A 24,981-nucleotide genomic window follows, 5' to 3' on the forward strand; every position below is an offset into this window, starting at 1 on the left:
CTTGGACTTATTTTCTTAAGTCTGTGATTGGAATGAATACTGGCAGCTGAATCCCTCTTTTGTTCAATCCCTCTAAATCCAGTGATCCATTTAATCCAGTACACTGGCTCCACATTGGTTAGAGAAGTGCCAGAAAAACTTCTCAGATAAATTATATTATGCGCTTACCCTGATTTGATACCATTTGACTCTTTTTTTAACCATCTTTTCCAGGGCCTCCTGGGAACTGTAATTTCCTCTGAAGAGGAAATGATTAATTTAACTACAAATGTATATAAATCCCAACCAGGATCCATTTTTTTCTTGCAAACCTTCTGAATGAAGTCCAACATGATTAAATGTTAGTTTAATACAGCCTTTAAGCTTTTAATGTCAATCTATTATTTATTGGTGAAACAAGGAAAATAAAAATACTTTATTAACTGCTAACAATTAAAGCAAGCTTTTAGTAACTAAACTAGCAACTAGTAGCAATTAATTGCAGAAACTATTTAGAGATGTTTAATTGCATGGGTCCCCCAATTCCTTCATGTACTTGAACACTATACATAATTCTCATTTTGCAACGAAACAATGAGGATGGTTTTTCTTTAGATTAGGTCACTTTTATTTTTTTGTCCCACAGGGTATTAAAGATCTTTCTGTCTCACGCGGCTCAGCGTGTCCCTTATATGACCAGTGGGCGAGTGCTAAAGAAACTGGCATTGATTCTCCTGTTGGTCCTTTGGTTTTTGGCTGCATGGACAGTTGGGATGCTGGAGAATATTGAGAAAAATATACCACTGGTAGTCCGTTCACAGACTCCTAGGGGCCTCCAGTTTTACATCTGTGATCAAGATCGATGGGATTACATGATGGCTGTGGGTGAGGATCTCATACTTTGCCATGTGACAGGAAAGGAGAAAGATAAAGTTTTGATTACATGGTTGCAGCTGCCATCTGTTTATTCTATATAAATAATAATTAATCCTGGTTTTTGCTTTGTACAGCCTCTATTGCATATTTTTATTTTCTTCATGTTAGCGTTGGCCTTTTACTTTCCTAAAGTCATCACCCATTGATTTGGTATTTACTTCTGTTTCTCAGCATAAACACAGTGCCAAAAGTTATCATTAACATTGATGTCATTATTCTTTCCTAAATATCCTCTCAACCTTGAATAATTATTTTCTTCCATCTTTCCACATTTCTCCTATTTATTTATTTCCTCTCTTTTCCTTCCATCCTCCATAATGCCTGTTTTGTTTTCAATGTTTTGCTTCTATTATTTACTGCAGCAATAAATAGCAATATATATCTTCAGCTTTGAGTTGCCACTGAGATGATTATGAATAGTTATGCGACTGCAGGCACTAGCAGAAGAATAATTTGTTCATGCTTCAGTGACATAGCACTTCAATTCTAGTATATGAAATACCATATGATGAGTTAAATGGGAGTATTGTACCTCTGGATATGCAATCGAGTGTTCCTTCTTAGAATTTTGTCAACCTCCAACCATTTCAGGTCAGAAATGAGTCAATCAATGGAATGATGGGAAATGTTTTCCTACCAGATTTTGAATATGATCATCCATCCATCCATCCATCCATTATCTTCCTTTCTTCTTTCTTCTTTCTTTCTCTCTTTATTCATCTATGCATGCATCCATGCATCAATCCATCCACCTAATACATCATCTAGAGGCATGGGATAAGAATACAGAAAACTATGGGAAGAATAATGCCACATCTCTGCTTATCTTTGTATCTCTTGCTGTCTAGCTGAAATGCTATTCTTGTTTTGGGGAAGTTTTCTCTGCTATACTTCTCGAACAATCCCTTCTGCTTTCCATGAACCTCGCTACATGTGCATTGCTGTTCACAATGAGCTGATAACTTCTACCGCTTTTCATGTTATGAGGTAAGAGAAAAAGAGCTTTTTCAAAGGCTTTTTCAAAGGACCGGCTTAAGGCAATATTTTGAGATGCTGGCGTTACCTGACTCCCAGGAGCTATAAGAGTAAACACTGCCCACAAAAGTCCTTGATAAGTTGTGTCTACCAAAGTATAAACAGATGTCTCTAGCCGAGAACTACTGCAAGCTCCATCAGTAAACAGAGTGATAAAAGTATCTGTTTACATTGTAAGGCGTTGCATTTTTTATTATTGCAAATGAAGGCACTCTAAAGATATGTAAACAGCACGTTTAATAATATAATATGAGATAAATGTTAATACAAGTAGAAAGAAATATAGATAGCCCTTTGAAAAATATATTATAAACAAAGCAGAAGTTGCTGTGGAAAACCACATGAAAAACTTCTTTGATACCCAAAAAAAGTGACAATAACATCTGCTGTTGGATAAGAACATAGCATGTTTATCTGAGCACTTACCACAATAGTTTACTGTTACAAAGCTCACATGGAAATGCATAAAGGAAAGAACAAAATGGAGCAATAAAATACAACCAAAAGGATGCTAGAAATATTTAAGATTAAACTACTGAATTATTAAACTAGATTTGCAAAGAGGTAAAAACTTAATTAAAAATGAGGTATAAAATAAAATGTGTATGCATAAGTTATACTTTATTTTATGTGTTTTACATCTTTGCAAAGTGAGTTAATAATTCAGTAGCTCTGCAGTATACACATAGACACACACATTTTGTATACACATTTTGTTCGTTTCTAGTTATAGTGAAAATAATTATCTACTTTTACTATTGCTGCCCTAATGATACAAGGTCTGAAACAGAATTTGGTAGCATTAAAAGCAACTTGTTTTAATGCTTTGCAAGAAGAAATGAAAAGTAGAATTTGCCTTGAATGCCAGGATTCTTACTCAGAACTTTAGCTAAATATAGGTTACAAATATTGATTAGGGATGATTAGGAGATTGGAGACTAAAACATATTGAAGCAGTGATGGATTTATAATTTTTTTCCTACCTGTTTGCGTGCGCATAACACTTCTGTGCATGCGCAGAAGCTTCTGCAAATGTGCAGAAGCGTCTGAGCAGTTGGGTGGAGCCTCCCACTGCTGCTACTACCGGTTAGCCTGATCCAGGCCAAACTGGGAGCAACCCACCTCTGATATGAAGGAATTGGGTATTTCTCGTTTAGTGAAAAGAAGGACTAGGTGAGACATGGTCACACTATTGCATATCTAAGGGGCTGCCACAAAGAAGAGGGTGTCAGCCTATTTTCCAAAGCACCTGAAGGCAGAACAAGAAGGAATGAATGGAAACTAATCAAGGAGAGAGCCAACTATCAATCACAATAGTTAGAACAATTAATCACTGGGATGATTTGCCTCCAGAAGTTGTAGATGCTTCAACACTGGAGATTTTAAAGAAGAGATTGGACAACTCTCTAAAATGGTATATAGGATTTCCTGCCTGACCAGGGGTAGTGGTGGACTATAATATCTCCAAGGTCCTTTCCAACAATGTTATTCTGTTATTCTTTTTCTGTTATTGTCAATTATTCAAAAGCGGAGTAGCACATAGCCCACACTCACAAGAGCCACACAGGATGTCACCACCAAACATCCACGAAGAAAGCAGACAAAAACCCACACTGATGATGAGGCACGACCAAGGACCAGAAGCCAAACCGCAAGTGCAACATTAGCCACTTTAAACCCCTCCTATCCTTACATGAAACACAAACCGCCAACCAATCAGAACACAGCCAAGGTCCCACCCAATCAGCTCAAACCTCCACTGGCAGTTAAAAGGAAAAAACAGGCGAGATCTCACATTGCTCCTGGAAGCACAAAGCTGAGCAAACAAGTCTGAAGATGACGAATGAGACTTTGTCGAAACGTCGCCAAGACACTTCCAATTTTACGCGGGAGAAAACCCGAATAACCAAAGACCTACATACATATGTGCCTCATCATCAGTGTGGGGTTTTGTCTGCTTTCTTCGTGGATGTTTGGTGGTGACATTCTGTGTGGCTCTTGTGAGTGTGGGTCTGGTGTCAGTCCTCATGTTAGGGACTCGTTTGTCAATAAGGGCAGGCTGATGAGGCACAACCAAGAACCAGAAGCCAGACTGCAACTGCAACATTAGCCACTTTAAACCCCTCCTATCCTTACATGAAACACAAACTCCCAACCAATCAGAAACGTCGCCAAGACACTTCCAATTTTACGCGGGAGAAAACCTGAATAACCAAAGACCTACAACATATATATATGTTGTATTTGTGCTGATAAATAAATAAAGGGAGACTAGTATAGATCTATTTCAAACTATTTAGCTCTCATCAGCTAGCCATACCCTTACTGGGATTTGACCCTGGGCTATATTACATATTAGGCATGTCTTAGCTATTAGGCCACAGGCTCTGATCCATTATCAGCCAAGCCAGGGTGAAAGGTATCTATTTGATTTTACAACCCCCGGTATGCCCAAATATGGGAGGAAGATCACTACTTCCATTCTCTGTCCTTCGGCTCGTCACAAGAGACCATCCAGGCAGAAACCCAATATTTTTACTGTTGCCTTTTTGTTACATTTGTTGTATTTGTGCTGATAAATATATAAATATATATATTTATATATATATCTATAGTTCGATTCCCAGTAAGGGTATGGCTAGCTGATGAGAGCTAAATAGCTTGAAATAGATCTATACTAGTCTCCCTTTATTTATTTATCAGCACAAATACAACAAATACACACACACACACACACACACACACATACACACACACACATATATATATATATATATATATATATATATATATATATATATATATATATATATATATATATATATATATATATATGTTTTTTTTTTACAACCCCTGGTAAGCCCCAATTATGGGAGGAAGCTAACTGCTTCCATCAACTGTCAATCGGCTCGTCACAAGAGTCCATCACGACAGAAACCCAATATTTTTACTGTTGCCTTTGTTATATTTGTGTTTTTTTATTTGTGCTGTGTCTCCCTTTATTTATTTATCAGCACAAATAAAACACACACACACACACACACACACATGTATATATATATATATATATATACTTACTTACTTACTTACATACATACATACATACATACACACACACACACACACACACACACACACACACAGAAATTTTTAGAAACTCTTCTGTAGGTGTGGCCTGCAGAGTGGTTTGTTGGCCATGTGACTGGGTGGGCATGACCAACTTGTAAAATGTGGTGAAACTCACTTAACAACGCTCTTGCTTAGCAATCAAAATGTTGGCTCAGAAACTCTGGCATTTGAAGCACACAAGTCTTAAAGCTGTTAAGTTACAAAACCCTTGCACCCCTAACCCTTTAGAAGAAAAACCCCAGGGGTGTTCAAACTTGACAGCTTTAAGACTTATGGACTTCAACTTCAGAATTCCTCCTCTCGCTCTTCATCTTGATGATGTGTGGACGGGCGGGGGGAGGGAGCTGGAACCGGTTCTAAATGGCACTGTAGATTTGTGGAACCTCTTCTATAGAAGAGGTTAGAACTGGCAGGAACCCACCCCTGATAGATAGATAGATAGATAGATAGATAGATAGATAGATAGATAGATAGATAGATAGATAGATAGATAGATAGATATAAGAGAGAGAGAGAGGGAGGGGGAGGGAGGGAGGGAGGGAGGGAGGGAGAGAGAGAGAGAGAGAGAGAGAGAGAGAGAGAGAGAGAGAGAGAGAGAGAGAGAGAGAGAGAATATCAATTATTTGGAAAATAACAGGCCAGAGACATTTCCCAGTTTCCTAATTTATAACATGACCTTTCTATAGTTATAGTTTTCTATAAAACTTTCTTTTCAGTAGGCACACTATTAACCTCTTACCCTCCCCCAACTTTTCCAGTTCTTTCAGTTTTTAATTTGGCCAAGCTGATTTTTGAAAAAGGACAAAAAATAGATAAACTTTTTTTAAAAAATGCCGGTTGCCAAATTGGGTAAGCTTTTAGCGCATCTACCAAGGGAGGGGGAGGCATTGTAAAGATTGCAACAATCCTGCATGTGAAGCGCTTATCTAATGTGGTACAATTAAAACTTGAAAGAAAGGAGGCCCCAGTGGAAATCGAGAGATATGCCAGTCTGGACTTTATAGGTGGGAGGAAGCCTATGAAGTCAAACACTTAGGTCTATATCAGAGTTTCCCAGGGGAAAGCAGGCAAAATTTGGCTAGATTCCTATATTCAGTGGAGGAACATAAAGGAACATCTTGACCTAAGTCCCAGAGCTGCTTTTTGTTGTTCGTGCCTTACCTCTGAAGACTAAACATTAAATTGTTTCAAAACAAGCCCAAGAATTAAGCCTGATTTTACTTTTTTCCTAATTCTTCTAACCATTTTCTATCTCCAATGCATTTTACCATGCCATCTTCTTTATTTCTCTCTTCAGATTTTTAATGGTTCCTTCCCTGCATCCTGACTGGACGCTACTACTGTTTTTCATCCATACTCATGTCACTACCACAATGACACTTGCACTTATTTTCATACCAAAGGTAGGGTGAATCTTTACAAAAAGTAAGCAAAGAGGTTCTATTCTTTCTTCCCCAAAAATTGAATCAGAAATCATGTTTAAGATGTCATAACACTGTTCTGTTCATTTTCTGTTTTCTATTTCTCCTTGTATTAGAGAATGTAGTTTTCAGGAACAAAAATCTAAAAATTTTAAAAATGTATGGTATATTTGCTGCCCAAAGTTTTACATGTATGTGACAGGAGAATGGGCATTATTTATTTAGACGATTTCTTTGACCTCCCAATCTAGTGTGAACCAATCTCCCTCCAATAATATCAACAAAAACAAAGCAAAATTCAACATACCTATAGCATACAGTCAAGGGATCACTGATGCATGCTCTACCTCCTTAAGATGAGCTCAAATAATATTTATGGAATTGATCTTGGGAAAATGGGGCAAAACTCACTTAACAATGTCTTGCTTAGCAACAGAAATATTGAGCTCAAATGTGTCGTAAGTCAAGAATTACCTGTATTTTAGACTTTCAAAATTCTAATACTATAACTTTACAATAAAAGCAGTGTTAAGCCATGTAAGCTTGCAGAGTGTTAGTCTGCAAGGTCAATGCTTCTTGTCTGAATTACTTCCAAGAACTGTCATCTCATCTATCATCCTGGCAATTCTGGGAGAAAGCCAAGGTTTTAAAGACTACAGACCAATAAGATTGGGACTAATTGGATTTCTGGGGGAAATCATTCCCAAGTACAGAGATTCGGACAGGCTTGGACTCTGACTGGGTAGATTCGGGTGAGTCGACAGGGATGAATCTTGTGGAGACTATCTGGGATGAGTTTGACCCTGTGACCCCCCGAGAGCATGGACAGGATTATAGGGAGACTCAGTGCTGCAACTTGTGTGCTGGACCCGTGTCCCTCTTGGTTAGTTCCAGGCGATTATCAATGCTTCATTGAGAGAGGGGTTCTTTGAAGGAGGCAGTGGTGAGGCCCCTCCTTAAGAAGCCTTCCCTGGACCCAGCCTCTTTAGCCAACTATTGTCCAGTCTCCAACCTTCGCTTTGTAGCGAAGGTTGTCGAGAGTGTGGTAGTACGTCAACTTTCCCAGTACCTGGATGAAGCTGCCTACCTGGATCCGTTTCAGTCGGGTTTCAGGCCTAGGTACAGCACAGAGATGGCATTGGTCGCATTGGTTTATGATCTCTGGTGGGCCCGGGACAGGGGCTGCTCCTCTGTCCTGGTCCTATTAGACCTTTCGGTGGCTTTTGATACCATCGACCATGGTATCCAACTGCGACGACTAAGGGGGCTGGGAGGGAGTGGGCACCATTTTGCGGTGGTTCTCCTATCTGTTGGATCGGTTGCAGTTTGTGTTGACTGGAGGACAGAGATCGACCCCGAGGTGCCCCAGGAGTCAGTTCTCTCACCCCTCTTGTTCAACATATATATGAAACCGCTGGGCAAGATCATCCATGGTTTTGGGGTACGGTATCATCAATGTGCTGATGATACCCAACTTATCATCTCTACCCCAAACCACCCAAACAATGCCCTTGACATAATGTCCCGATGCCTGGAGGTTGTGCAGATCTGGATGGGGAGGAACAGGCTCAAGCTCAATCCCTCCAAGACTGAGTGGCTGTGGTTTCTGTCACCCCAATTTGTGCATCTTGTTCCATCTTTGATGAAAAGGGGAGAAACTTTATCCCACTCAGAGAGGACTCGCAATCTGGGAGTCCTCCTGGATACGCGGCTTAGTTTAGAAGAATACCTGACAGCCGTGACCAGGGGGGCCTTTTATCAGGTTCGCCTGATACGTCAGTTGCGCCCCTTTCTGGATCGGGATGCTCTGTGCACAGTCACTCATACCCTCATCCTTTCTCGCCTGGACTACTGCAATGCTCTCTACATGGGGCTGCCCTTGAAGAGCACCCAGAGGCTTCAGCTGGTCCAGAATGCAGCCGCGCGGGTTATCATGGGGATACCTAGGTGCTCCCATGTTGCACCCCTTTTAGGCGGCCTGCACTGATTGCCAGTGTGATTCAAGGTACTAATTATGACCTTTAAAGCGCTCCATGGCTTAGGCCCAGGGTACCTGCGAGACCACCTACTGCCACCAGTAGCCTCCCACCATCCAGTGCGATCCCACAGAGTTGGCCTCCTCAGGGTGCCATCAGCCAGACAGTGTCAGCTAGTGACCCCCAGGGGAGAGCTTTCTCTGTGGGAGCGCCTTCCCTCTGGAATCAGCTGCCCCCGGAGCTTCGCATAATCCCCAACCTCCAGTCCTTCCGACGTACCCTAAAAAGTTGGCTTTTCCAGGAAGCTGGCCTGGCCTGAATAGAATAAAATATAGGATTAATTTGGTTGTTAATTTTAATTTTTTTAAATTTTATTGTAAATATCAATTGGTTTTTTTGGGATACTTTATTTAATGTCCCTTTTAATTTTTGTAATATGTGTAATATTCTTTTATGTTGTACACTGCCCTGAGTCCTTGGGAGAAGGGCGACGTATAAATCCAATAAACCTAACCTAAACCTAGAGAAGGCATATGTCTCCCAAGTCACATCTGATAACATTGCTTCTAGAAAGAAACCTGGAACATATCCATCCTGTTAAGAGCATATAACTTGGCCAGAAATAATTCGAGATAGGCTTTTGTTATTACTAGTCCTTGACTTACAACAGTTCATTTAGTAACCATTCAAATTTTCAATGGCACTGAAAAAAGTGAGTTATGACTCACTTATAACCAATGCAGCACCCCCATGGTCCTGTGATCAAAATTTAGAAGTCTGGCTACTGACTCATATTTATGACTGTTGCAGCATCCTGGGGTTACATGATCAACTTTTGTGAACTTCTGACAAGCAAAGTCAATGGGGAAGCCAGAATCATTTAATAACCTGTTACTAATTTAACACCTGCAGTCATTCACTTGTGTCAAGAAAGGTCAAAAAATGGGGCAAAGTTCACTTAACGACTGTCCCGCTTAACAACAGAAATGGGCTCAATTGTGGCCATAGCTCAAGGGCTATTTGTATTCAGTAAGTCATTCAGCATAAAACTACCATTTAAATCTGGAAATGCAATATATAGACATAACAAATTATGTATTTCCAGCCAAAATGAGTACCAAAGATTTTAAAAAGATAAGAAACTGAACAAACGCATACCTCAAATTACCTCAACCTGCTGGAATTCAACAATTTTATTCCCAACCAACAGGGACAAAAAGCCCAGTGCTTGAAGAGTTTCAGACTCTTATAGACAGGATTCACACAAATATGCTGATCCATAATATAGTTTCTTGAGCTTGGTGTATGAAACCAGCCATTGTGACTTGTAGATCATGTTTTGTGACTTTTCATTACAGAGTTGCATCAAACATGAAGTAACAGAAATTGGCTTCAACTTTAAATCACTGTGCATTATAGACAGATCAGAGATCTCAAATTAACATTTTGCGTTATCTTTCCCTGAAGAAACTCAACATTTGCTGTTTCCTATTCTTCCAAACAGTTCCTGTATGCAGGCTCACCCTTGAGAGAAGAAATTGCTGCTGAGATGTATGAGGATGAATTGGATATTAGGCATTCAGGATCCTTCTTGAACAGCAGCATCACCTCGGCATGGAGTGAGCACAGCCTTGACCCCGATGACATTCGGGTGGGTGGAACACTCAGGACCTTCTTTTGACGCTAGCTATGCCAGAAACAGTGCAGAGTAAGAGTTCCCTTTTGTAGTCTTTCTCCTGAAGAAAATCAACATCCCCCCCCAAAAAAGGAGGGCATCCTTCACTGCCCCAAATAAATGCTAGTTGCAAAAGGGTGGGAAGGTCCAATAAGATTGAGCTTCTTGTTTCTCCTAGAAGGTTTGGTTATAGGCGGGAATAGAGGTGATGAGGAATGGGAAGGGGGAAAGTTGAATTCTTGCTAAACTGATGTAAACCATTTCCTTTCCTGGGACAGACAGTGAGCATTTAACCCTTTCTTTCAGGGCTAATTCCTGCTCTGAATCACATACAGTTTGAATGCTGTTGCTGATGTGAGCTACAAACTGCCAGAACTCAACTTCTCCATTGTCACATCCCCAAATCGGCTAAGCATCTTCTCAGTTTTGCATTTTGTAATTCTGCAAATTGTCATCCATATATTGATCAAACAATCAATGTATCATCCCAATTTAAGCAAATGCGGGTGGCTAACATGCCTAAAACAAGAACATACATATGAGAACAAGAGAAAAAACATATTCTTCCAAAAGGTCAGTGTAGTGGAGAGTTTGTCCCACAAGGCAAGCACCACAACAAAGAAGGAATAAGATACACACTGACCCTGTGGGATCTGGTGAAATGGATAGAAACGTGGAAACAGGCATTCCCCAAATATCCTGGCCTTTTCTATGTAGGGTTTATGGTTGATAGCCACCATTTACGTTGCACCTAGATTGTACTACTAGAAACTAGCGCATCCCACAAAATAGTGGTGAAATCTAAAAAATTTTCCTACCGGTTCTGTGGGCGTGGCTCGGTGAGGGTCATTTGAGTGGATGGGTGTGGCTATGTAGTCATGTGACTGGAGGGTTCAAAAGACAGAAACTTACTTTAACAATGTCCTGCTGGAGCAGGGGTTGGACTAGATGACTTCCAGGTGCCTTCCAGCTCTGGATTGGTGTGCTTTCAAGGTATCCTCTGAAACTACGTCTGGTGCCAGGTTTGTGGTTCTTCCTCCCTCTCCTTTTTCCCTCCCTCCCCCCCTTTTCTTTCTTTTTTCTTCTTTCCTTCCTTCCTTCCTTCCTTCTTTCTTTCTTTCTTTCTTTCTTTCTTTCTTTCTTTCTTTCTTTCTTTCTTTCTTTGTTTCTTTCCTTCTTCCCTCCTTCCTTTCTTTTTTTTGCAGCACCCCACACATCCCGTTTTTGGCCTAGCAGGCCTCAGGAAAGCCTTCTGGGACCAAAAACGAACCCCAAATACTAAAAAAAAAGTTTAAAAAAAAGATCTTACCATGGCACAGCACAGCTGCTGGTCAGAACTTTTAAAAACTTTGTTAAGCATTTTTTACGACCGGTTTGGGCGAACCAGCAGCATTTCACCCCTGCTGTAAAGGGATAGTATGTGGTCATACCAGCTATAGTTTCAAAATGCCTTTCAATGTAGCCACATGTACAATCCATTATAATAACCCAAAAGGGAAATGATTAAGGCATGAGAGAATCTCCCAGATTAGGAATGACAATTCCCATTGGAAGTTGGCTTTGTGCAAAGGCCTTCTTGCCAAAAGTGCCACGTACCTTTTGAGCAGAAGCCGAGTGTACCAACTCGGTCTAGGGGCATCCAAAGTGAACAAATGAAAACTGAACAGATTTGGGGGAAAGAAACTAAAATTCACAATCACTTAATCTTACTAGGTTTGAATTGGCCAGACTCTCATGGAACCCAGGCACCCAGAAGGAATCTCAGTATAGCATGACTTGAGCAGTCCAAGGCAGGCATACATAATTGAGTATTATTCTCATTCTGGACACTTAATCCCCTGCCAACTTTTGATCTACTTTGCAACTTCATGTAGAAGATATATTGATATAGGGACCGAGATGAAGCTGCATGTCTCACCTCATAGACATACACCAATTAAAGGAAGGAGAACCATCAAAGAAAAGCATCTCCACTTCCAACCCTTTAAGTCAGACCAGAAAGATATCCAAAGACACAAGGGAGATCAAGGAGGACCAATGTAGAAGGGCGACTGCCATCCCTGGTCGAGTAGAAATTATGCACAATTATATCAGATACTTGAACAAAGTTGCTCCATTACAGAAGACATCTGTTCCACTAATCTTTTTTTTCCTCAACCATGACTCTCCAGCTAGAAAAAGGTCATGTAGAAGCAGCAGTATAGAACAACCGTTGACTTACCTGAATGGTCCTTCTATGTGCGCTGCAAGGGGAATCCAAGCATGGGTTAACTTTGTCCATTAGCCTTGAGACTGAGATGCAAATTGCTGGCCACATCTCCTCTGCCTGGCCTGGTTCAGTTTTGCACGAAGGATCAGCCAGCTCGAGAGAAGCAAAATAATTCTAGAAGTCAAGGTAAGTCAGAATGTTATAGGAAAAAAGGAAGTCCAGGCCCAGAACAGCCAAAGCCGAGGGCGGGTTTGGATTCCCCTTGTAGCGCACATAGAAGGACCATTCAGGTAAGTCAACGGTCGTTCTCCTGTGCGCTGCTTGAGGAATCCAAGCATGGGACATACCAAGGCAATAGACTTCAGGGGCAGGAGCGAGGCTGGTCTGGTGTCGTAGCCGAAGAAGCTACCCTTTGCAGCACGCACCATCCAAAGGATGCGTCAGTCGAGGCATAAACGTCCACCTTGTAGTGATGGATAAAGGGTGATGGCAATGACCAGGTCGCTGCCCTGCAGATGTCTTCCATTGAGGCTTGCATTGCCCAGGCCGCCGTCATGGCCGCACTCCTGGTAGAATGGGGAGTGATGCGACTGGGAACAGGTCGGGACTGACAGTCATAGGCGAGGGCAATACATGTCTTCAACCAGCGGCCGATGGTATGCGATGATGCCTTTTGGCCCATGATGGCAGGTTGGAAAAACATGAACAGGGCCTCTGTCCTTCTGAACGATGCCGTGCATTGCACATAGCAGCAAAGTGAACAACGAATGTCGAGATGATGCCAACGCCGTTCTCGGGGGGTGAGATGGCTGTGGACAGAAATCAAGGAGAGTGATCTCTTGTGATCTGTGAAATCACAAGTTGACTTTTGGAAGAAAGGTTGGGTCCAAACTAGTACGACCCTGCTCAGATGGAAAATGCAGAGGTCATCCTGGACAGAGAGCGCCGCCAACTCAGACACACACCTGGCTGATATGATGGCTACTGAAAAGATAGTCTTAAGAGTCAGTAACCTGAGGGAAATGGTCCGAATAGGGTTGAATGGAGCCGCCGCAAGGGCAGAGTACTAGGGAGAGGTCCCAGGTGGGGTAGCAATGAACAATAGGCGGACCAAAGTTCGCCGCTCCCTTTAGGAAGGCCTGCACCCCCGGGTGTTGAGATAGGGGGTGGCCCTGTCCACCGCTGATCACGGTAGACAGAGCTGCAATTTGACGGTGGAGGATGTTAGATGTTAGCCCTTTGTACATGCCCATCTATAGGAAGACCAATACCTGCAGTATGGTTGCCCCGGTAGAGTCCGCACCTTTTGGTCGACACCATCTGCAGAAGGTGCACCAGGTAGCCTTGTAGATGCGGGTTGTTGACAGGTGGCGAGCTGCCTGGATCGTGGAGATGACCTTATCAGAGAAATGCTGCTGACTCATGTCGCCCGCTCACGTGCCACACGGCTAACTGTAATAGCTGTGGATTTGGGTGGACGAGGGCTCCTTGTGAGAGGGATATCCGGTTGTCCGGAATTCTCCATGGGCGTGAGATGAACAAATGGACGAGGTCTGCATACCAGGGGCGTCGTGGCCACATCGGTGTGACCAGCATCACCTCTGCCTGTTCCACCAGAATCTTCTGGATAACCAGCGGTACAATTGGCAGATGTGGAAAGACATAAAGGAGGTCCTCCAGCCAAGGGCTGCGGAGGGCATTGATGCCTTCTGCCCCTGGTGTAAAATCACGGCAGGTATGTATTGTCGGGTTGAGTGAATAGGTCCATCTGCGGCAGGACAGTTCTCAGAACAGTGCTGGGTGCAAGCACCACTCTGCCTGATCCACCATGGCCCTGCTAAACCAGTCTGCTTGGACATTCGCAGTGCCCGATATGTGTTCCACTCGGACTGACAACAGATGGTTTTCCACCCAGTGGTGCAGACATTCTGCTTCCATCATCAGGGATTTGGACCTCATGCCCCCTTAGTGGTTGACATGCGCCTTGGAGGCCACGTTGTCAGTGAGTATCAGTACATGGTTGGATGTAACCAGGTCTTGAAATTCTTGGCGGGCTAGGCGGATGGCCCATCACTCCAGCTAATTGATGCTGTTGCTCAGCTCCTGGACACTCTAACAACCTTGCGCCACTCAATCCAGGACATGGGCCCCCAACCCGAATTGCCTCACATCCATTGTAACTACAATCTGCTCTGGTTCCTTGAAGAGGCATCCCTTGAGGATGTGGGATGACATCCACCAACGGAGCAACAAGGACACCTTGGTTGGTAAGCGAACCCTGGCCTGAGAGTGACTGGTGTGAGTCATTTGGAATGGGAAGAGATACCACTGCAGTCGTCGTACACGGAACCTTGCCCAAGGAACAACATCTATGCAAAATATCTTCCCTAGAAGTTGGGACAATACCACGAGGGAAGGTGACCTCTGATTGAGGACTTGACTCACCAGGACCGCAGGCTCTGCTGTCTCTCCCTTGAGAGAGACACCACACAAGTCTCCGAATTGATGACAGTCCCGAGATGCAGAAGAGATGTGGTTGGATGCAGGTGGCTCTTTGGAAAGTTCAGTAAAAATCTGTGATCCTGCAGGGTGTCGATCATCAGCTGTAGGTCGCGGCAAGCCTGGGCCCGGGAAGACGATAAGACTAAGATGTCATCTAGATAACAATTGACTCTTATGGGAACTGACCTCAGCAAGGCTGCTAGCAGTTTGGTGAATGTCCGCGGGGCCAATGATAGGCTGAATGGTAAGGCGCAGTACTGGAAATGACGCCCCGCGAAGTGGAAGTGCAGAAACCTTCAATGGGCTGGATGTATTGGCACGTGTAAGTATGCCTCCTTGATGTCGATGGAGGTGAGGAGATTGCCTTGGTGAATGCTTGCCAGAATACTCTTGAGTGACTGCATTTTGAATTTTTGGTACTTTAGGTAGAAATTGAGCCGTTTCAAGTCTAGGATGGCCCAGGATGGTCTAGGATCCTCCCGAGGTCTTGGGAACTAGGAAGAATATGGAATAGAAGCCTAGACCCTCCTGTCCCCTTGGCACCTGTTCTATTGCTCTGATGAAAATGAGATGCTGGATTTCCGTGTCCATCAGGCACCGCTTTACCTGGCATCTGGGCACCAGGTATTTGATGAAACTGTCTCAGGGGAATGGCTAGGAACTCCAGAGTAGTTAGGCCTAACCTCACGGTCTGAAAAGCCCAGGTGTCTGAGGTTGTGGTTTCCCATTGGCGGACGAAGGTGGTTAAGCACCTGCCAATAGTGCCACCCTCTAGCGAGTCATTGGTACCTATGAAAAGATCGGTTGTTGGCGCCATGAAAGGGCCGCCGGGCCTGGGCCTGCTGTTGGTGCTGGTTTCTACCTCTGTCCCTAGTATTGGCTCTGTCCTGAAATCTGTCCTGGGACTGAGAAAAGGATCTATTCGATAGAGGGGTGTACGGGAGGGAGGAGTACCCTGACTCCCCAATACAAAAAGGCTGCCTTCAAGGATACGGTTGTTGCCTCCGATCCGTGCGCCTAGCAGTTGAAGGAAGTACCTTTCGCTTGTCCCTCGTTTCAATCAGTATAGGATCCAGCGCTGCTCCAAATAGGGAACCGCCCTTGAAGGGGGTGGAGCCAAGGAGCCATTTGGATCGTACATCTGCCTGCCAATGACGTAGCCATAACAGGCAACGAGACACTATGTTGGATGCCACAGCTCGGGACGCAGACTTGGCTGCCTTGAGCGTGGCATCCGAAGAGAAGTCTAAGGCCGCCACCAGTTTGACCACATCCTGATGAAGGTGCAAGTCCTCTCCTGTAGTTGTCTTAGCCAAACTAAGGAAGTTCTATTGAAGAACAAGGCCGCCGTAGCGGCACACAATATCCAGGCAGCCGCCTGGTGCGTTTTGCGAATAACGAGCTCCGCCTTGCGGTCCTCAGCCTTCAATCCCTCTGAAATCTTGGATGGAATGTGGGCCGGGGAAGCCAAGGCCGCTATCAGTGGATCTACAGTGGGAAACTGCAAAATGGTGTCCAATTCTGGAGTGGAAGCATAAAGCTTTCTACCACCATTGCTAGGGGGTGAGACTGTGGTGGGCTGGGACCATTGTTTTTTGATTATGTCCAGAAACAATTTGGGTGATGGAATAGCTTCTTGTTCTTGTACTTGTTCAACAAACAAGTGCTTCATGGGATCAAGGCCCACTTCAGTACTGGTCTGGGTGGCTGCTCCCCCCAAATTGGAGGTGGCCTTGGCTTCACAAAGTAGGAATTTAAATAGGGCTGGTCTGAAGAGGTCCCAAAAAGGAACTTTATCCTGAATCAGACCTTCATTATCTGATAACTCTAAATCCAAAATCTTACCTTCCTCCCCTAAAACATACCCCTCACTATAGATGGAAGGCAAGGGAGAAGGGGGATTAGCCTGAGAGGTGGCTAAATCTCTGGCAGAAATCAAATTCCTAGAGCGTTGATTCCTACGCTGTAATTCTGCATCCACTCCCCTAGATATGGCAGTGGCAATCACGTCCCTGAGCCCAGGGGAGAGGTCAAATTCTGAAGTATCCTCAGGTCTGCTGCCAGCAGCCATGGGAGTAAATCTGGCTAAGGCCCCTGAACGGGAGAGGGCCGTGCCTGGGCTGAGCTCAGAAGGATCAGACGAGCCCCGAAGGCTTGAGTCAGGTCCTACAGTTGTGAGATCTTGAGGGAGAGGGAGGTCTGGGGACCAACCTTGAATTCCAGTTAGACCGGAGGTAGAAGGCCCTTCAGGCAGCAGGATGGGAGGTGGCCTGGGGGTTGAGGGATCCCTAGACCCATTCTTGGTCTTACTGGTGCGCTTAGTGGCCCTGGCCGCAGAGGTGGTGCGATGGCAGCCCTGGTGGTGGTCCTACCCACTCTAGATGCCCCAGTGGCATCGGAGGACAACTGAGGAGAGGTGGAAGCCCCAGCGCTGCCCCCGGTAATAGAACGATCTGCCATGTAAGCTAGGTTGAAAGGGCTCAAGCTCACGTTCACTGAAATACCAAATGCCGATCACAATTGAAGCAGGAGGCCATGCGAGATCAAACTCGTGCTCCTGAAAAATGGTGGCAAACCGACCTCCGTGGAGCAATGAATCTGGTTATTTTACATCACTGCAGGCGGGAAAATGAAGCCACGCCCAGCCACACTGTTTGTCAGCTCGAAAAGGGCTCCAAAATGGCCCCCACGACCAACTACAGGGGTGGGAGATTCAAATCAGTGAGGTACAAAGGCTGCTGCCAGAATGGAAAACACCTGCCTCGTATCTTGCCAGCGACCGCAGCCGTGGCTTCCAGAGGCTCTCGAGGTCGAGGTAATACAGGGAGCCCAGCCATAGGGCGATGGGGGCATCCGGGCTCTGCGCATCACCAGGCAACCTCGGGGGAAGGAGGGGGGCAACAGACAGTGGCTAGAGTGGGCAGCATTGGTGGCGAACCAATCCCCAGCTGCGACAAGACAAAACGAAGGCGGCAAACCGACCTTCCCACAATGAACAATGGCACGCCCTCGCCTCCAATAAAGAGGTTTCCTGGCCCCGAAGGCTCCGGGAATGCTAAAATCCAATTGCCACTTTAAACGAAGAGAAAACAAACCTATTTGTAGAGATATTTACTGCTCCGTGAAAGGAGCTCAAGCTGGTGAAGGGAATTCAAGCTGAATAATAATAATGATGAATTTGTCTAGTAACCCAGAGAGAATAATTTTGTGTCTCTTTAGGTTGGACTGAGTTAAAAAAACTGAACCAGTCCAGTCAGAAGAGGCGTGGCCAGCAATTTGCATAACTCAGTCTCAAGGCTAATGGACAAAGTTAACCCATGCTTAGATTCCCCAAGCAGCACACAGGAGAAAGATGGATTCATGGCAGGAGTATTTCGCTTAATCCTGGAATAAAGAGCCATCCTAAGAGTACAGATAAAGCCATTAAAAAAGAAAATACTTTAGTAAACCCAATCAGGTTGCCATTTCATCCAGTGGACATAATTCATTATTATTATGCTTTTGACTGAAAAGCTGTTTATTTTTCTTCTATCTTGCTCCCTTGCCCTTTACTGTATTTTCTCCTCCCCTTCCACATAATATGTAGGATGAATTGAAAAAGCTTTATACCCAGCTACAATTTCACAAGACCAAGAAGATGACGGCCAACAACCCTCACCTTCAGAAGAAGAGAAGTTCAAAGAGGGGCTTAGGCCACACTTTGATGAGACGTATCACCGAGTTACCTGAATCTATGTCCCGCCAGTGTAGCAAAAAGGAAAAAATTGGGTCTGTCAGTGGAAGAAGACAAAGTCATTCTGGTTCCTATAAGCAAAGATGCTCGGATTCCAGAAACCTGAGCATGAAATTGAAGGAGGGCTTATCTCCCAAGCACAAAGTGGTCTTCCAAGCACAAGGTGGGATTTCACTGAAGAAATCTCATAGTACCTATGACCAACCGAGGGATGTTAAGGCAAACAGTGAACTAACTAGAGATGATAGTTGCAAAGAAACTCCTTTGTTGGATTCACGTATGAGGAAAAAGCTATCCAAGAAAGCCTCAGAGAAATCTGACAATGAGTCTGTTTTTTCAGCCACTCTGGTATACAAATCAGCTAGCGCTCATGATTTGTTGGCAGATAAGAAATCTCTGTATCCCAAGTATTACACTCTGCAGAAATCCCTTAGTGTTGCCAGCAGTGAAAAAGAAAACACCTCACTGTTAACTAGAACAGCCAATTTAGAAAATACCGATAAACCTGCTCAAGAGAAAGACATAAGTGCAGTAATGGAAGACACCATGCCAGAAAGTGAAAAGTCCAGGCACACTGAATTCAGTAATGTAGTCTCAGAAATTGAGGTGAAACAGCTGCAGAGAGAGGATACAGCAAAAGGAATTGAGAGACATTTTCCGGAAGGCAAAAGCATTATATGTCCATGGGAAGCTGAGACGGACCCATCACGACCACTAGAAAGCAGAGATAGGAAGGATGTAATACCCGCTCCTATCAGGAGCATCAGTATCAACATTCCTGATTTGCCTGAGAGAAGACCCCACACCATTAAGAAGGTACCACCTGAACCACCCATCAGGCAACAAAGTTTGATTCACAACATTGAAAGATGTGTAGCTCGGTGGGATGCTTACAATCAGAAGGAACATCCTTCTCAGTCTCCTGAAAAAGGACCCCCAAATATTCCAGTGTTAGTAAACACATATCTAACAGAAACAGAAGAGGGTTCTTCATTAAAACCTGACATGGAAAAGACTACGCAAGGAGAAGATAAGGTGCCATCTTCTTCTCGAGTGGAATTAACCAGGCTAGCCTCCTTTGCTGCCGACGTTTGCCCTTGGGAGGTTATGGAAATGCCCATTCCAAGCAAGAAAGACCTAGAGGTGAGCGATTCAGGTAATCAAAACAGCTCTCCTGAGAAACAATCACAAACTATCATTCCCAAAAGCTCCATAAAAAGCTTAGGTATAGCCATTAAAGCATTCAACCATTCAAAGTTAAAGGGAAGCATAAGTTCCAGAAAGAACAGTGAGAGCAGCGAAGCCAAAAATGAGAAAGACATCAGTGGAAAGCCCAAGTTGGCAGAAACAGCTTTAATCCCTGCTGAAAGATCATCAAGACAAGAAGTACCCTCTAGGAGTCCTGAATATAGCAGGGCAAAGCAAATCAGCAAACAAGCAACTATCTGCCCTTGGGATGAGGAAGAAGAAGCTTCTCCTAGCTCACATAAAAATAATTTAAATAGAAACCTTGAGTTATGCCCTTGGGAGATGAAGGAAGATATTGAGGATAGAGTGTGTAATCTACCAGCAACAGTTTCCAAAGGTGCTAAGGAGATCTCCCCTGACAGATTGGAAAAGACCAAGAACCAATGGGGATCTATGTGTCTCAGAGAGGGACTAGAGGATGAAAACAGAGAGAATAAAACTTCCGACCTCTTGTCATTGGTTTCAAAAACAGACAGGAAGGCTGAAATTTGTCCCTGGGAAATCAGTGAACCAAAACTAAAAATTGAAGTAAGTCCCCGGGAAAACAATGATCCCTCAACATCAGAAAGCAGGCTTAAAGGGAATGTAACTGAGGTTTCCAGAGATGAGAAAAAAGGAACTGGAGAAGAAGCATTTGTGAAAGAGAACAATCAGAATAGGGAATCTATTTGTCCATGGGAGAACATAGTCGGGGAAGATGTATTGATCAAGTCTACATCCAGGACCCTCAGTCTTTCCAAACTCACCTCAGGGAGTTCAGAAAGCCTGGAAAACCGAAAGACAACAGTTTGCCCCTGGGAAGCTGAAGGCACTGAAACTGCTAATAAAGCAGAAATCTGTCCCTGGGAAATGTTGGCGCCTTCCAATCAGGATACAGAAAGAGCAACCAAGAAGGCTGTAGCCATTGGATCTAAGTCTCCAGAAAAGGCACATAGCTCACAAGAGACAAGTAATCTTTGTGAAATCTTGAATGCTGGTCAATTGTCATCTGAGTCAAATGTTAAAGGCCTAAGCTCCCCCAGATCTGGCAGTGCAGAAAACATATTGGCAGAAGTATGTCCTTGGGAAAGTGTGGATAGTCCTAAGATTATTTTACAGAAAGAAACAAGTCCTTATAAAATGTTAGAAAAGGTAAGCAGTCTCCAGGAAGCTGTCTGCCCATGGGAGAGTGTTGATCCCAGTATACCTTCCAAAATCCCTTCAAATAACTTTGATAGCACAGAAAACTTAAAGGCAGAAGTCTGTCCTTGGGAAATGACCAAAGAAAATGTTTCCAAAGCAGATGAGGGCTGCAAAAGTACTTCTCCAGTGAGTTTCTCCAAAACAACTGCAAATCTGAGCAATTTACAGGAAGATGTCTGTCCATGGGATAGCAGAGAGCTTCAGCAACTTTCACCAAGATCTGGTGACCAAAGTCTGCCTCCGTACGATAGTGGCTTAAAGAAATCTGATAGTATTAAAAGTGTAAAGGTAGATGTTTGCCCATGGGAAACCTCAGAAGAGGTGAAGATATCTCCATGGACTGAAGCCATGCGCTCATTAAAAACAAAAAAGCAAGTCTCAGCTGTGCTTTGCAAAGAGAAGGAAGGCAATGCACTTAAAAGTCCAAGCTCCAATAAAGCTTGGAGAGAAGCAGCATTTAAAAAAATTAAGCTATCAAGAAGTAATCAAGGATCTATTTTTCCCTCAGGAAGTATGATCACTGAAGAACCAACTACAAAAAGCAGTCAAAATCCACATCTATTGCAAGTTAGTTCTAAAAATACTGGAAGTGTTGAGGGTGTGAAGGCAGAGATTTGTCCGTGGGATTTCCAGGAGCATCAGACAGATGCTAAGATTGAAGGACCACCAGATGAAAGTACCTTTAGAAAGGAGTCAGACCAGATTTTCAATTATAAAACAGATACAAAACCTTTAATAAGGCAGATAAAGAGACAAGAGGAAGTAAGCAGCCCACAAGAATCTATTTGTCCTTGGGAGAGCATGGCACAAAGAAGCAGCCAAAGCCCAACATTGGCCAAAGATGGTTCAATGAAATCAGAGAATGCTGAAAGAGCAGAGATATGTCCTTGGGAAGTTGAGGATGAGGAATCCAGTGGCAAGACTGATCTCATGGAAACAGAGCCTACATCTAGCAGTAATACAATAGTAACACAGGATATCAGTGGAGTTTCAAAATGCAATATGCTGACAAGCCCAAGCTTAAAGAAAGTCTGGATAGATATGTCAGCTAAAGTATTCAAGTCACATAGTCAGCAAGCTACAATTTCTTCCCAGAAAAATATTGACACACTCTCATTAACACCCAACAGTAAAAGCTTAGACCTGTCCATCAAACCTGACAATACTAAAAGCCTAAAAACAGAATTTGGGGAAATGCAGGCGGCTGGAGCTACTATGAAAGCTGAAGTATGTCCCTGGGAAGTTACTGAAGCTCCACTGGAGAAGGAGACCTCAAGGGAAGCTTCCAAAGAGAATGTGAAAACAGATTCAAGAAGCTCTGTTGAAACACAGGAAACTCTGGAGGAAAGTAGCAATTCTCTACAGTCTGATTTAAATGCTGCAGGCATCGAGGTAGCCAGCACTTCTTCAAAGACGTTTGTTGGTTCAGAAAATATGGAGACCTCCCTTCAAGAAGCCAAACAGTCAGAGACATTCAGTAAGAGAGAGATTTGTCCATGGGAAGCAGAAACAGAGGTACCAGCAAACACTGGGGAAATAACCCAAAGCGCGCACATGGCTGGGCACATGTCTTTGAGCCACAGTCTTCCAAGGGCACAGTCTGAAGGTACAAACAAGATCCTTTCATCAGGAAGCAGAGAGGACATTTTCATAGACAACACTTTCTCTTCGGAAGCAGAGAAAGATTCTACACTGACCAAAACTTACTCTGCAAAAAATGAAAAAGGCTCGGAAGCCTGCTTAGGAGAGACAGAAGAAGTCAGTTCTGTGCCTGCTGTGGTAGCCCAAAGCAAAACAGAGGAGAAACCAGAGGCTCAGGAAGCAGAAGATCCTAGCAAAATCACATCAAGTATCTGTCCTTGGGATTTCAATTGAACGGGCAAAAGTAAGATCGATGCTTTGAAAAAAGCTTTTTCTTGGATGCAAAATGGTTTAAAATAAACCCACCTTTTAGATTTTTAAAAAAGACATCTACTAGTTGCGGTAATAATGCTCACTATATATTGTTAAGGGGAATAATACTGCATACTTTGGATGATGAAGCTGTGGTAAGACAGGACTGTTTTTACCCCAAAAAGTTGTCTAATTCCACCTTTAGTTGCAGAATAGTGAAAGTTATCTGTGAAAACTTGCATTTTGTTTTGGAATACAAACATGTAATACACAGATCCCTTTGTGTATTCTTTCAGCCACTGCAAACCACCCACATCAAATATTTGTAAACCATACCACCTGAGTAACAATTCTATTCACAGTAAAAAGCATCCCCTGAGAATAGGCTTTAAACAAGGTTGAACTGGGGATCATTTGGCAAGGAGGTTTGCATATAGCAGTAGTTATGACATACATCACTGGATAATGGCAATAATCATAATTAAGGAGAATTATTATTTTGTTGTTACAAAATATTACCTATTGGTTTATTATTAACTTAAAAGACTTTTCACTAACCTTCTAAGATATGCTGGCTTTACAGGGTAGTTTACAAGTTTAATAAAATATAGAAATACAATTACAAAGAGGGAGTTTTTAAAAAGAATGATGATGTCATATCTGGAAACTGCATAGGAAGGAAGTTCCAAAGGCATGGGTCAGGGGTGGGCTTCCAAATTTTTACCAAGGGGTTCTCTGCCCGGTTGCTAGGTAGGTGTGGCCATGGTAGGCGTGGCCCAGTGGCCTCCTGCACCAAGCTGGGGGGGGGGGTTGCCCCACCCGGACTCTGGAGGCTTTCTTTGAGCCTTCCAGAGGGCAGAAACAGTCTCCCAGGCTCTGGAGGCCAGAAATGGGCCCGTTTCTGGCCTTCCTGAACTTCCGGTAGGACCATTTTTCGCCCTCCCTGAGCCTCTGCGCACATCCTGCACTTACCTACGTCCAAAACAGGCCATGTGGGGACTCCTTGGAGAGGCAGTGTGGGAAGTGGGCGGGGCCAGCCAGGAGAAGGATTTAGGGGTACTCTGAACTGTACAGAATCTTAGTTAGAGGTTCTCCTGAACCCCTGCGAACTCCAAGCAGCCCACCTCCGGCAAGGAACTATCACTGAAAAAAAGTGATAGCGATTAGGAAACGCTTAACCTTGTTCACTATTATGACAGAGAACAGAGCTTCCATTGCAGATCTCTCAGCCCCATTCAGTCTATTCCTCTAAGATGTTAAAGCTGTAAAAGATAAAACCAGCACCTTAAATCAGTCAAGAAACCTACAGCAAAGTTAACCAATTTAGAATAAATTGTAACATGACCCATGTACCACAGGTTTTCCACTTTAAGTAAAATCAACATTATTGAGGCAGTAGATACACTGGAATATTGACATGATATCTACGCATTCGCAAAAAAACTTCCAGGGGATGGCTGCCTGTTCCTAAAGTATCTGTTATTGCAGGAAGTTACAGTAACGAAATGGGAAAAAAGGGCTGAAGAGGGGGAGGGAGGGGAACTGGTGATACAAACTATCATTGCTCTCCAGTTTATTTGCCATTGCTAAATGAGTATGCCTACTGCATTGCAACTAACCAAATTATTTTTCAAAAGTATGGATGTTATGTGGGACTGAAAGACATTCTTTTTAACAAAATTTAAAATTTCGCTTTCTTGTAAACTTTCTTTTTAAAAAAAAGGAAGAGGCTGATACTTTGAAGCATGTAAGCTTCCAGTTTATTTATATAAGAAATTAAAGAAAACTCAAGCAGCCTGGAGTTTTTGTTGTTGGCTAAAATCTCCATTTCAAGCATGCTACGGTCCTTACCTGATGGGCCAAGCAGAGTTTCATTTGTATAGTATTTGCATGGGAGGCCAGGAAGAAGCCCCGGGGCTAGACATTGAAAATGGGGGAAAAAACCACAAAAACCTTTATTCTGAGAAACTATTTTCGTAATGTTTCCAAAAATCTTGCATGGTGGACAGTAGATGTCAAGCTCAAATAGAGGCTATTATTATTTTTACTTCTGGAGAAAATGC

At 43.5% G+C, this 24,981-nt stretch overlaps 1 protein-coding gene across 1 annotated transcript in view; it reads left to right on the forward strand.

Moving 5' to 3' along the window:
* The window catches only part of GPR179 (G protein-coupled receptor 179), a 48,163-nt gene extending 25,263 nt beyond the window's left edge, over positions 1-22,900 (forward strand). Inside the window, exons 7-11 of the mRNA XM_032235935.1 lie at positions 626-864; positions 1,764-1,902; positions 6,377-6,482; positions 9,981-10,127; positions 18,449-22,900. Coding sequence (XP_032091826.1) covers positions 626-864; positions 1,764-1,902; positions 6,377-6,482; positions 9,981-10,127; positions 18,449-22,900 — 5,083 coding nt within the window. The remainder of the gene's footprint in view (positions 1-625; positions 865-1,763; positions 1,903-6,376; positions 6,483-9,980; positions 10,128-18,448) is intronic.
* The last annotated feature ends 2,081 nt before the right edge of the window (positions 22,901-24,981 follow it).

This window comes from Thamnophis elegans, chromosome Z (genome assembly GCF_009769535.1).
Source record: "Thamnophis elegans isolate rThaEle1 chromosome Z, rThaEle1.pri, whole genome shotgun sequence".
Taxonomy (NCBI): domain Eukaryota; kingdom Metazoa; phylum Chordata; class Lepidosauria; order Squamata; family Colubridae; genus Thamnophis; species Thamnophis elegans.